The 14,737-nt window shown below is 32.4% G+C and overlaps 1 protein-coding gene across 1 annotated transcript; it reads right to left on the bottom strand.

Moving 5' to 3' along the window:
• Positions 1 to 1,634: 1,634 nt before the first annotated feature.
• On the bottom strand, positions 1,635 to 3,011 carry LOC120092855 (aspartic proteinase CDR1-like). Its single transcript, XM_039051084.1, has 2 exons — positions 2,189 to 3,011; positions 1,635 to 2,110 (listed from the first exon to the last, which is right to left on the bottom strand). Exons 1-2 carry the CDS (start codon positions 3,009 to 3,011, stop codon positions 1,635 to 1,637), a joined length of 1,299 nt encoding a protein of 432 aa, XP_038907012.1.
• Positions 3,012 to 14,737: the final 11,726 nt, after the last annotated feature.

A 14,737-nucleotide genomic window follows, 5' to 3' on the forward strand; every position in this document is an offset into this window, starting at 1 on the left:
AACTGGCTTATTGATGGAGATGAAAATACTGCATATTTTCATAAATTATGCATGGCTGGCAGGAGATTCATTTTCATTTTTGAAATTCAAGACATCCATGGTAATGTTCAGTTTTCTGATTCTAACATTGAAAATGCTTTTGTTGATTTTTTCAAGGGAATATATATTGGAGTGGCCAATGATCCATGGTTGATTAACAATCTCAATTGGAGACTTATAAAGGAACAGGATGTTTTCCCATGCATTAAATTCATAGGGAACAACAAAAATGCCAGACCTGATCAGGGTGCTAGAGAGGTATTGTCTTAATTGAGTTGTCTTGGTGCATTCCCAGATCCTTCTTATCTTATGAATATTTTCAATAAAAAGAAGAAAAAAAAACTAGCTGTACACTCATTTTCTTTATAACAATGGATAAACAATATTCTTATTTAACTTTATCAAAGTTGAGGTGTAACATCTCAATCTTTAGTTTCGAGATATAAATATGACACATACATATCTTTTGCAAACTTGAATATATCAACATTTTGAGATGGTTTGAAAATTGAAGATACTCGGAGAATAATGTATTGTGAAAAAAAAATGTTTGAAACTTTAGGATTTAGTGAGCTTCAGGTTTTAGTGAAAATGGTGATCAAGAAAACTCGTTTTTATAATAGTGGAAGTTGAAAGTCACAAATTCTTTTAAATTCTAAAACTATTAAAAAATTATTTTTGACTTTAGTTAAAGAAAAAACTTTAAATTATCGATATCACACCCAATGTAATTAATAATTATAAGTAATATTTAATTATTTATAATTTATAATTAATATTTAATGAGATAATTTTGTAAATTAGTAAATTAAATAAAGGACAAAAGTGTCCAAAATTTTTTTCCAACCTCTTACTTTTTAGTATAATATAGGTTATAGACATATGGATTCTTTTGGCAATGTATTCTGGAAACTAAATATATCGAATGGTTCATTTTTTATTAGGACAAAGTCAAACTGTTTCAAATTTTTAATTTCATATTTAATTTTGCTCCGCCCTCTCTAATATCTGTATAATCTATATTTTATAATTTTTTAATCTATTTTTTTAATATAAATTATCGATATCACACCCAATGTAATTAATAATTATTACTAAGAAAATTCCCCATTACGTTTTATTACACATTGACTATGATTTTGTAACAAAAATGTTGAGACGTGTATTATAAAATTTATTGCCTACTTAATATTTTAAGACCAAACTAGAAGTATCAAGGAGGACTAAATTACAATAATATTCCAAAGGCAGAGACCAACGTATTTTAACTTTACGAAGGAAAAAAATCATAAACCAAACTGTAACGCACTAAAATAAGGATTTTCTAAAAGTTTGTGTGTTGAAAACTTGAAAATCACGTTGTTATCATTTTTATTATCAAAAGAAGGAATCCAAATATTAAATATATATATATATAAAAAAAAAAAAAAAAAAAAAAAAAAGATTAGCTAAGAAATATATACTCTTTTCTCTCGAGATTTATATAGATGATATCAAAATAAATTTTGCATGCCTAGAAATGCTTCGTTCTCTAACAAAGAACGGACAACGTTGAATAAAACATAAACTAAAAATAATAAGGAAGCACGTGAGGATCACATGGCAACACAATCCATCGGCTTGAAAGAAACAAGCATGTTCTTAATATCGTAACCAACCAAGAAGTTGGTTTGTGCAATGTTGCCAAAGATCATAAAGTCGTCGTCTTGGTGGGTGCCAAAGGCCAAGCAAACTACGCTGTCCGACACTCTAATGAAAACGTTCTCTCGGAGGAGAGGCACATCGGCACCTTCAAAGTGCATGGTTATGAGTGGCAGTTTGTAGTCGTCGGTGGTGGTCACAAAACAATGATCCAACAATTGTTCCGGATCATTTGTGCGCTTGAGGTTTAACGATTTGGAAATTGCCTTGGAGAAGTTGTTGTATAAATTCACCGGGAGAAAAGTAAGCGTCGAACCAGAGTCAAGGATGATGTTTGCTTTTCCGCCTAATACAGAATAGACTGGAAAATCAAATTTGTTCTTCCCTACACTCACGGCTTCTAACTTCACCGAGTAGAATTTGAATTTATCTGAATGATTGCATCAACAAAAAAAAAAAAATTAATAAATCAACTAACTTTTGAGTTCAATATAGTGATTTTATTTACCACTAGTATAAATAGGAGTGGAAACGGCTTTAGAGCCAGAGACGTCGGCATTAGAACCAAAGTTAAGTTTGCTAGGCACAATATTACTGCTTCCAACCGGAGTTAAACAGTAGGAGAATTTTCCACCAGTGGCTGGTCCCATCTGTGTGACAAGTGAAGCCGGACCTAGCCCGAGTCCAACAATGCCAGAAATATTAACATTGAAAGTGCCAGCATTGTCATGACCGCAACCAATCGCCATACGAGGAAACGCCACACCGCGGCCAGAGGTTGACCCCATAGTAACGGTATCCACGGCAAAATCTCCTTTGCTGTGGGACCTATCACCGTAAGTAATCGAGTACACACAGTCAGATTCTAAGGACTGAGTGGAACATGAACCACTGTCACCAGCAAACAAGCAAATCGGCGAGGAGCATGCCACTTTTTTGTAAGTCGTCGATTTACTCGGGTTAAACATTGGTGCATTTTGATGGAAGCAATTTTTGCATGGGTGGCACTGGGTCCAAGTGATGTCGCTTCCTGTGTCAGCAACAGCTATAATCGAAAACGGCGGCGTTCCAACGGATATTTTCATGAGGTATTCGCCTTGATTATTGTAAATAGGGGCCTCTGCTATGTCTGTTAGTGCCGCCGTGTTACGACTAATGGAGCGGCGGAGGCTGTCAGCGAGACGGTGGTAGTGAGTCTTCGATGGGTTGTACATAGGGGACTTGGGGGAGTCACGGTGGATGAGTTCGACGGAGAAGCCATAGTCACGGCCTGTGGCCGTGGAGACGACGGCGGAGGAGATAAAAAGAATAAGAGAGAAAATGGGTGCCATCGATGATTGGTGATGAGAAATGAATGGGGAATTTGATTAAATATATAGAAGATTGATATTTCAGAGGTTAAAAAAAATGAAATGAAACGATGGGAAATAAATTTGTAACTGTAATTAATTTTGATAGTTATAGTTAAAAAAACGTTTGGTTTAATTTCCTTTAATCGGAGTCATTTTGTTACAGTGATGTGGTAATAATGTGATAAATGGGTAGTGAGGAGGTGGAATTATGGGTAATTTTGATCGATATAATTTGTTGAACATTGCCAATTTGGTTTTTTTTTTTTTTTTTTTTTCATTTTTCTTCAAATTTTTAAATTCGTAGGGGAAAATTGTTTGTTTGTTTTCTTTTTCCTTTTGCTTTTTTTCTAATTTTGATCCGATGATATGAAGATTTGGTTTATAAGATTAGTTTGTTTGATGGTGAAGTTGATTGTTAAATGGAATAAATAGAAATGTAGCGTTGTAAAAAGTTTTAAACTTAGCTTTTAGGTACTAGCGTTAGTTTTAGTTTACGTTCTTCGTTAATAAGTAATTTGTTTTTAACATAATCACTTAGTTTCTAAAATTTAAGTTTATTATGAACATTGTTTTTTCTTCGTTTTCTTACCTACATTTTAACAATGTATGCAAAATTCATTCAAATTTTGATTTTTAAGTGATTTTTGTTTTTAGATTTGGATAAGAATTTAAAAGTATTACCTTAAAGAATTATGAAGTCTATTAAAATACATTACGAAAACATGCAAAATTTTAAAAATAAAAAAATGATTAAGGAAAATTTTCAAAGATTGAAAAAATGTCAAACTATTTACAGATATAGCAAACAAATGAGATACTGATAGACTTCTATCAGTTACAGTTACTATTACTGATAGATACTATAGACTTTTGTCAGCCTCTATCAAATAATATTAAAATTTTACTATTTTATGTAAATAGTTTTCCTTATTTTTCAATTTTTGAAGATCCCTGATTAACCTCATAATTAACGTTACAATTTTATATATGAATAATTCGTACAACTTTTTAATGCGCAATATTTTACTCTAAATTATGAGACTATGAAGTATGACCTAAAATTTAATTTTGTTAGAGGATGAATTATGTTAATAAGTCAAACATAACTTATTTGGTAAGAAAAATTTACTCTCATTTCAAATGTTGATAAAACAATCTTTTAGTACACCCTTGCAATGTAGCTGAAATAACGTAAAGCTAAAATTGCAAGACATTTCTGGATTAAAAATCCAGAATTTGGGTTATGAGCAATTTCATTTGAATGTAACAATATGGTCTGTGTTTTATCTTTCATATGTTTTAATCAAATCAAATTATATCTTATGAATTCATCAGCCAATTTAAACATAATTTAATTGATTAAAATATTATAATATCAACTTGAAAAATATAAAATTCCGCCTCACATCTTCTTGAACTAAAATAAATAACATAAACGACGTAATTTGGTTTGAAGGAATCAAATACCAATGCAGAAGCGTCTGAACGCTGGTGCCATCAATTTTAATATTTGGAAAACATAAAAAATAGAAAAAACATAAATATAGGATAAACAGTTTTAAGCATGCTTTTATTGAGACAAGGAACCTTACCTTTGAAGTCCGTCTTCAATGAATTTCTTTCTTATACGAACTCTCATGATCACGAACACGAAAAGATGGGACACTACCACTAGTGTTGGAGAGGAAGTTGATTTTTACATAGGAATTTTTTCTATAAAAAAACTTTGTGAGAGAGATCTTGAGAGAATTCAAAGAAACTTAGGAATGATACGCATATCTTTTTTCTTCTCTGCAAAATTCACAATTAAGCTAGAGATGAAGTTAATTGAAGGAGAAGTTATAACTCCCCTCCACTAAATCTAATTTAATATATAATTAAATAAATAATATTAATTAATTAATTGATAAACTAAATATCATATATTTAATTAAAACCATATTATAATTCAAATATAATCATCTCTTATAACCTATAATTTTATTATGAATCTCATTCATATTAATTTTAACATATAGTTTTATATGAATCTTGTTGGAGATTTGATTAGTTGACTTTATACCTTTCTAAGGCAGTGATTTCTGCGGTTGTCTCAAATAAAGTCCTAACATCTATTTCAAAACAGTTTATTTTCTTGTAAAATAGTTTTCCTTTTCTGGAAATATCCAACTACAATTTTTTGTCCGATATTTTCCTTTATTGGGGCACGCGACTTTGATGGAATTGACATTCAACAAATGGAAGCAATTAAGGATTTAAGCACTCTGACTACATCAATTTTAGGTAACTAGCATGCATGTTCATAGTTTTCTAACTATTAGGGTTTCAGGATCATACCTTTGATGAAACTACTGAATTGCTTGAAATTTCCACGTAAATCTTCTTCTATCTCTGTAGTATACCATCCCTAAAGTCTTTTCTACTATCTTTAGGCCTTAGATTGAGTTGTGGAAACTCAAATTCAGAGAAAATGAGTGTTGGCTTTGAAAGCTTGAAGAGGAAATGGAAAAATCTGATTTTTCTATATTTCAGCCACAGAATTCAACTTGCATGAACTTGAAATATGATCTAAAACACACTATTTATACCTCCATGCAAATCATATTGCAAAAGATGAAGCTACTCAATATTCCATTAAAATTGAGTGGCATGAGATGGAAACTAATGGAAAATGTGATATTATCTCACTTTCTATTAATTTTTAATTTTAAAACAAGAAATCGAATTAATTTATATATATAACTTATTTTTTTAAAATTAATTTCAAATATAATTTAAATTAAGTAAATTTTTGAATTTTTGAATTTCATAAATCCAAAATTCAATTAACCAATTTCAAAAACTTTGAATTTCACAAATTCAAAATTTTAATAAATTAATTTGGATAATTAATTAAACTAGTTTAATTAATTTTAATTTAATATCAAATATTAAAATAATTATAACACCTCATCAAATATTTAAATCATATTTAAATATTATCAATTCTCTAAATCCGCAACGTTTAATTCGATAATTAAACATCAATAATAATCCAAACCCTAAACTGAGTTTAAATATTCCAAATTCTCCTAGTACACTATTCTAAGATTTAATCCTTTTACAAACTAGTAGAGGGACCTAATAGACATACAGATTATGAGCTCCAACGATTTGAGATTAACTAGTTGAACTCTTTTAAACCAAATTAATCAATATTCGTTAATAATCGAAATATACCACTATAGCTCAGTAGTTGCACGCTTCTCACTGTAGATATTTTTATGTCCACTTGATTTGACCATAATCAGTAAGTCAAACCTAAATATATCGTTCGTATTCACATCTAGGTCAAAATTACCATTTTACCCATGTAATATATATTGCTTCTTAGGTCTCCATTGATCCTCTATTGAACAACTTTTTTATGGTCCTACCAATAAACCGAATCCCTCTCAACCACGAGAGGGTGAGGTCTCTTTGTTCAAGAGTAGGAGTTAGTACTTAAGGAAACAACCTATATGCTAACCCTAAATAGGTAGGATCGAATTTCGTCTTGGAAAACTATGTCCCCAACTACCTATTCGGTCCTACTCGTAAAATAGGAGGCTTATTGAGTGCTCATGTTGAACGACTCTCACCTATGCAGATTAAAAGATAATCTCGAATGAGTTCGTAGTTAGCTCAGATTAAGATCGAGTTACCTTAGGTCGTCAAATTGAAGTAATCAGTTTTAACGGTAAATAGTCTTTTGTATAGGACGTCCCCACTCACATGTCTCCACATGAACCTTTTTGGGATCACATCATTTGAACTAATATACGAAGCGGGTTGCATCCATAGTGTCTCCAGGATAAGATACCCAACCTTACCATATACTTATAGACATTTTTTTGGCTATATACTAAAACTTGATCCTTTTTATGTCTCTACGTAAAGTTTAAGAATTCACTTTATAGCCATGGGTTTGTTTATTGGATTTAGAAATGAATAAAATTCAATAATAAAATCTTTATTGAAATAATTTTCAATAATATCTTTATTATGATTAAAATATGTTTAATATTTACAAACTGCGAGTTGTAGGACATTCCCACCAAACTCCCACTTGGACTAAAACTTCAGTAAGTTTAAATATATACATTTATACAATGTTGAGTATGAGAGAATAAATACAATAAACTAGGGCATCTATATACCAATGAATAACTAATTCTTCCACTTGCCTTAGATTTATGAAGCTCGTAGTCCTAGTCCCACTAGATGACCCTCGAACATTTTAGCTGTGAGGGCCTTAGTAAATGGATCAACTAAATTATCTTTTGAGGCTATCTGCATGACGATCATGTCTCCTCTGTGTACTATCTCCTGGATGAGATGGTACTTATGCTCGATGTGCTTTTCCCGTTTATGGCTTCTTGGATCTTTTGAGTTGGCAACTGCTTCACTATTACTACAATATGAGCTGATTGGCAGATGCATATTCGAAACCACTTCCAAATCTGTCAAGAACTTTCTAAGCCATACTGATTATTTGGCTGCTTCATATGCAACTACATATTCAACTTCCATGGTAGAGTCAGCAATACAACTCTGTTTAATGCTTCTCCATACTATAGCTCCTCTATTAAGAGCGAATATTGATCCCAAAGTAGATTTCCTAGAATCTAGATCGGTTTGAAAATCAGAATCAATATATCCAGTAAGGATCAAATTCTTAGACCCATACACGAGCATATAGTCCCTCGTTCTCCGAAGACACTTGAGGATGTTCTGAACAGCAGTACAATGACTATATCCAGGGTTGGACTGGAACCTGCTGATGATTCCGACTGCAAAGCATATGTCTGGCCATGTGCACAACATAGCTTACATCAAACTCCCGACTGCTGATGCATAAGGAATTCTTTTCATATCCTCAATTTCTTGAGGTATCTTAGGACACTGTTCTTTAGACAAATTAATTCCATGTCTGAAAGGTAATAAACCACTTTTGGAATTTTATATTTTATATCTTGACAATATTTTGTCAATATAAGATGCTTGAGATAGTGCTAGTGTTTTGTTCTTGTGATTCCGAACTATTTGGATTCCAAGAACATACTGTACATCTCTTCATTTGAAATTACGATGATAGCCTTCTCTTTACGTCAACAAGGAATCCTACTTCATTCTCAATGAGCAGGATATCATCAACATATAGTACCTGAAATGCTACTGTCTTATTGACTATTTTCTGGTAAACACAAGGTTCTCAACATTCTTTTCAAAGTCATAAGATTTGATCGAAGGGTCAAACATCAAATTCTAGGACCGAGATGCTTGTTTTAACCCATAAATGGATCTTTTAAGCTTATAAACTTTTTACTCTTAACCCTGTTCAATGAACCCTTCTCGTTGAGACATATAAATACTTTTTTCAAGATAACCATTCAGAAAAGGTTGTCTTGACATCCATTTTCCATATTCCATAATCATAAAAGGCAACAACGGATAAATATATTCTGATAGACTTGATCATGCCAACAGGAGAGAAGGTTTCTTTATAATCTACCCTCTCTCTTTGGGTAAAACCTTTTGCCACTAGTCTAGCTTTGTAGGTTTGTACCTAACCAGTTTGGTCTTGTTTTCTCTTGTAGATCCACTTACAACCAATAAGTTTTACTACATTTGGTTGATCTACAAGTTCCCAAACATAATTGAAGTACATAGACTCCATTTCAAGGTCCATGGCTTTTATCCATTGGTCTCTATCAACATCTCTCATTGTCTGTTTAAAGGTCAAAGGATACTCTAAGCCATTATTAGATATGACGACCTGAGTTTTTTGTTAAACCCATGTATCGGTCAAGCTGTTGAACAACCCTCCCACTACGTCGAGGCATTCTCAATTCGTGAGAAGGATGTGATGGACCAGTTTGGTCAACAACTTTTGTTGATTTATCTATAGAGAATAAGTTTTTGGGTCCCCTTGGTAGCTCAATAGATTCATGTTGAGAATAAGTTTTTGGGTAATTTGATGTGTTGAAATTAACAAGAGAGAATTTGATTATATATGATATAATTAAATTGATTCAATTATATGTGAAATAATTGATTTGATGTATTAGATACATTAATCGAAGGAATTAATATTAGATGTCATAAAGGAGAAAAAGAACTATGGTTTACATGTTGCATAAGATGTGATATTAAAACTATAGGTTATAAATATAATATTTATTTATAATTAATTCAATTATGAGATAATTTGTTTCGATTTTTTTTCCCTAATAACTAACTTAGTGGGAAGTTGTAATCAGTTATGGTAACTGATGGATAAAATGAAAATCCCTTTCCTTTTTTCATAATCAAACGTGCATAAAGAAAAAGCTATACGATAGCCTTGAGAGAGTAAACAATTGTGCATCAATTTTTCTATACGATAGTCGCTCGCTACTAAACGATCGAGTACCCAAGTCTACACGATAAACTTCTGCCTTCTCCCACTTACTCGATTTTCTACACAATTGTTCAATTCCTCCTTCCCTCTACTAGATCCATATAGAGCCCACAACTCCTGGATTCTTACACCGAAAATACCAAGATAGCCACGTGGTAGTGTCTACTTGATGTTTGAGGGTCTAGGGCCGAGAGTTGCTCGATTGTGTTCGAGGATTCTACAGTTCATGTTGTTCACTAGTTTCCCCGTGTTGCGTTCGTATGGTTGGACTTTTGGTTGAGTTTGATCGAGGGATACGGGAAGAAAAGTTCTTCAAGAGTATGTTCACTCGATCTCTAGTATTTTCCTTTTGAAGCATGCTATAATTTAAACTTTATGCATGACTGTTGTTGTATGATTGTAAATGTGTATGTTCTTTCACAATGGGGTTTGGAATGATCTGCTTCCACTCATTGGTTCTCTTGTTTACGAGTTCCTTCAGAGGTAACTGGGCATACTCATCATTGAATGAACCATGTCTAACAGGGTTTGATTTCTCCTTTCTACTACACCATTTTGTTGTGGTGTACCAGGTGCAATGAGTTGAAATTGAATTCCATATTCTACTAAATAATTCTGGAATTGTAAATCCATATACTCGCCACCTCGATTTGATTGAAGATTTTTAATCTATTTACCTAATAAGTTCTCAACTTCAGTCTTATACTCTCTGAACTTTTTTAGGGTTGCAAACTTATGATGTATCAAGTAAACATAGTCATATATAGAATAATCATTAATAAAACTGATGAAATACTCAGGTCCTCCTTGAACTTTAATATTCATTGGATCACAAAAATTTGAATGTATATGTTCTAAAGGTTCTTTGGCTCTAAGACCTTTTCCTAAAAAAGATCTTTTTGTCATTTTCCCCTCAAGAGATGATTCACATAGATTTAAAGGACTTTTTTCTAACTGATTTCAATGTCCATTCTTTAATTTGTCTATCCTGTTGAGATTTATGTATCCAAGTCTTAAGTGCCAAAGATAGGTGTTAAGAGAAATCTTCCGTTTCTTATTTTGAGTTTCAACTGTTTTAAACATCTCTATATTCAAAATAGCTTTTGCCTCAGTTGGTTTTAACACATATAAGTTATTTTCAAGTTTAGCAGAATATATTTGAACACCTCTTAAACTAATGAACCCTTCTTTTATATCAAAAGTAATTTTGTACATATGTTATATTAAATAGAAGATAGAGATTAAGTTCATTTTCATTTTAGGTACATAATATACATTTTCTAACAAAATGTAAGATTCTCCAAAAAATAATTTGATATCTCCTACTGCTTCAGTCAAAATGACTTCACTCGTTCCCACCTTGAAAGTCATCTCGTTTTTTGTCAGTTGCTTCCAGGAATAGTCTTTTGAATGAAATTGCAAATATGATTAGCGACGCCTGAATCTAGTATCCAGGTCAAATGAGAACTTTCCACTAAACATGTTTTTATTACAAATAAATTAGATTTACTTAGGTTTTCCTTCTCAGCTTTCTTTTCTACAAGATATTTTGGGCAATTTCGTTTCCAATGCACATCCTCATTACAATGGAAAAATTTTTCTTTTTGCAACTTTTGTCTTGCCTTTTTTAGCAGGAGCCTTCTTCTTCCCTTTTCCCTTCTTCTTCATTTAATATTTTTATCCTTTGAAGGACCAGATTTCTTTTTTGAAGGTTTTGTAACTGATGTAGATTCCTTCAGAAATTGCTTTTGGGTAAGAATATTTGCTTCCCCTTCTTTATTTTTCATTAAAGATCGATAAATCTTGAGTTCATTTAAAAAAGTTGTCAAATTGTAATATATTCTATTCATCATAACATTTATGCAAAAAGTTAGGAAACTCTTCGGAAGAGATTCCATGATCATACTAACTTGACTCGTCTCGTTTATGATAGTACCGTTTGCTTCCGCTATATTAAAGTGGATCATCATATCTAGGACGTATTCCCTAATAAAGGTTCCTTCCTTCATGCGGGAATTGTAAATGTATTTTATAACATCACATCGTACTGATGAGGATGACTATTCAAACATCCCTTGTAACGACTCCATGATCTCTCTAGCAGTGACCATGCTTTTTAGTAAGCACATCAAATATGCTGGCTAAACTGTAGGCTCTGGCTTTTTCATTAGCCCTAACCCACCTGTCATAGGTATCACTAACATTTCGGTTTTCATTTGAATTTGGAAGCGGAGGATATTCCTCTATTAAAAAGAACCTCAAGTCATCAACAACTAGTATTGTATTTATGTTTGATTTCTAGTTCGAGTAACCCTTGCCATTGAATTTATCAGAAGCTAAAAGTTGAATAATCGAGTTTGACATGCTGAAATATAAACAAATCTATCAGAAAAAATGCATCTAAATCCAATTTTAGCAAAAGTAATAAAGTACCAAGATTTCTTTATTTATTTGCAACGATACTTTAGTGAGTCCGAATGCTACCGAGAGGCAGTCAAATGCTCCTTCACTGAAGCAAGACATTCTTGACTAAATACTAATTCCATAATAACTCTTATTCCTATAGTTATTTAGTCACCATTTTTGGGTCAAAAACTTACTAATATTTAGTAATTCGTGTAAGTGTTACCTTCCATTTTTAGTTTTCATAGAACGGTATCAACAAGCCCCCAAAGTGGAAGACAATGTTGAAGATGGAACTAAGAAAACTTTATTCATTTTTGAAGTTTGAGTTGTTCTGAATCCTATGTTATAACCCTCCGAGAAGATAGCCGTAAAAAACAACTAGCTAACGCCGCCTAAAAACGACAGCAGGCGTAACATAAGAATCTCAAGATTTAAACTAATAGAAGATGCCGTAGGATATGTTGACACATTTCTTTCACACACATACTATGAACAACTTCCCCTATTCACCTTGTTATTGACCGATGCAAACACTTTCCAAATGGAGCAGTCACGATAAAAGTGACAAGAAGCCGAGCATGGATCTCACGATGAACTCCTAGGGACGTGAGAGCTAAAAAATAATACATCATATATAATGTTAAATTCTCACTGAAGAGTACTAATGGATAGGGTATATTTATTTACTTAGGAATATACCGGCTAATACATCCTAAATCTAGGTGATTTATCCAAGTATAATTATTATAATTGGATTTTAACCTATGATGTCTAAGTGATAAAAATATTTAGTACCTCACATCGCTCACGCAAGCTCATTAAATCGGGTTAACAATGCTAGATAGTTTGGCTATAATCACCAGGTAGCAAGTGTTCCGTAAATCGTCAACTTAAGTACCTCCAGCCTTAGACAAGATTATAGACCTATTAAGTTTGTAACTGTTGGAGTTAGAAAACATGCGACGGAAGAAAACAGGATCATTAAGCATTCTAATTCATTATTTTAGCTTTAAATTAAGCATGCTCCATAAACTAAAAAGAGGGTTTCATTACTAACCTTTGAAGAACTTCTTAAATCACAATTCCAGCTGTAAATCTTCTCCAAATCTTGTTGTGGATCACCACAAGGTCTCCCTATTATCCTCTTGGAGCTTTAGATTGAGTTGTGGGACTCAAAATAAACTTGAATTAAGGGAACAAGGAGGAGAGGTCACTGGATCACCATGGTTGAAGACCTTCTTCAACCTCAAGATTTCTCAGCAATTTTCAGTCATTTTCACTCCAAACTGAGTGATATATACTAAAACTTCATGCGTGAACTGATAACTTGAGATAATTCCAGCTCATACTCAAAAATTGAGTTGGAATTTCTAATGGAATGGTGAATAAACTCCTTGGATTTGAAAAAGTGGGAAAATCCCAATTCCAATTTTTCTCAATTTTGAAACCAATTTCAAAATTACAAATCAATTTCAGTTTTTAATTTTACATCTAAAACTAAAATTATATTAATTTTACAAAAATTAATTCAAAATTAAATTTTCTAGTAAGATTAATAATTAATTAAATAATTTAACTAATTCTAATTAACTTAATATAAAATATTAAATTAACTAATCACCAATTTCACTATCATGAATCCCTATTCATGAATTTAATATTTAAATCATATTTAAAATATTAATCGCTCCAATTTTGTTTAATTCAAAATTAAACGTGTAATTATATCACATATAATTAATAATTCCCTTAATTCAAATTTGAACATTTCAAATCAACTTATCACGCTACTCTAAGGCTAATCCGTTTATGACTAGTAGGGGGACCTAGTGGACCTACAGATCATGGGCTCCAACGATCCGAGATTAATTGGCTAAACTCTTTACATAGAATTAACCCTCATTCGTTAACTATTGGGTCACTCCACTAAAGCTCAGAGTTGCACTCCCCTCACCGTGGATATATTATGTCCACTCGATGTGATCATGATTAGTAAGTTAACTCTTCACAGGTTGTTCGTTATAACGACTGGGTCAAAAGGTTGTTTTACCCCCTGAGATTAACTCTTGTTCCTTAAGTCCCACGGATTCTCTAATGAACAATTGGTTTGTGATACAATCATCAAATCGAGTCCCTCTCAGACCAATGAGAGGGTGGGGCCCCTTGTTCTAGACCTGGAGTCAGCACTTAAGGGAACAACCTCTCTACTATCCTTAAAAGCGGGTAGGAGTGAAATCCATCTTGCACCCTATGTCCCCAGCTATCTACCCGGTCTTACCCTTGAAATGGGAGACTTTAAGTCGACGTTGTTAAGGTAACCTTCACCTATGCAATTCTAAGAATAATCCCGAATAAACAAGAGTTCATAGTTAGCTTAGGATTAAGGTCAACTTACCTAGGTCATCGCTTTGAAATAGTTAGTCTTAAACAGTAAACAACGTTATAAAGTAAGAGTGACTTATTTCATGGTCCGATCTTGTGCAAACTCATTGCATATGACACCCGCACTCCTCATGTCATGACATGTATGAATTAGGATCACTTCGTTTGTAGCACTTTATAACTCTTCGTAATAACTACAGAGTGGGCCACATCTAATAGTGTTACCAAAATAAGGCACCCAACCTTATTTATATACTATAGATCATTTTGACTATTTTACTCGAACCTGATCCACTTTTATGTCTCTACATAAAGTTCAAGTATTCATATATTAGTCATGGATCTTTTAGTTTATTGGATTTATTTCTAAAACAAAATAAACAATTCATATATTCAATAACAACTTAATGAATTTTCAGAATAAGTTTAATGTTTACAAACCACGAGTTATAGGACATAAAACCGAACAAACTCCCACTTGTACTAAAACTCAACT

Source organism: Benincasa hispida, chromosome 12 (genome assembly GCF_027475165.1).
Source record: "Benincasa hispida cultivar pf3 chromosome 12, pf3_genome.v1.1, whole genome shotgun sequence".
Classification (NCBI taxonomy): domain Eukaryota; kingdom Viridiplantae; phylum Streptophyta; class Magnoliopsida; order Cucurbitales; family Cucurbitaceae; genus Benincasa; species Benincasa hispida.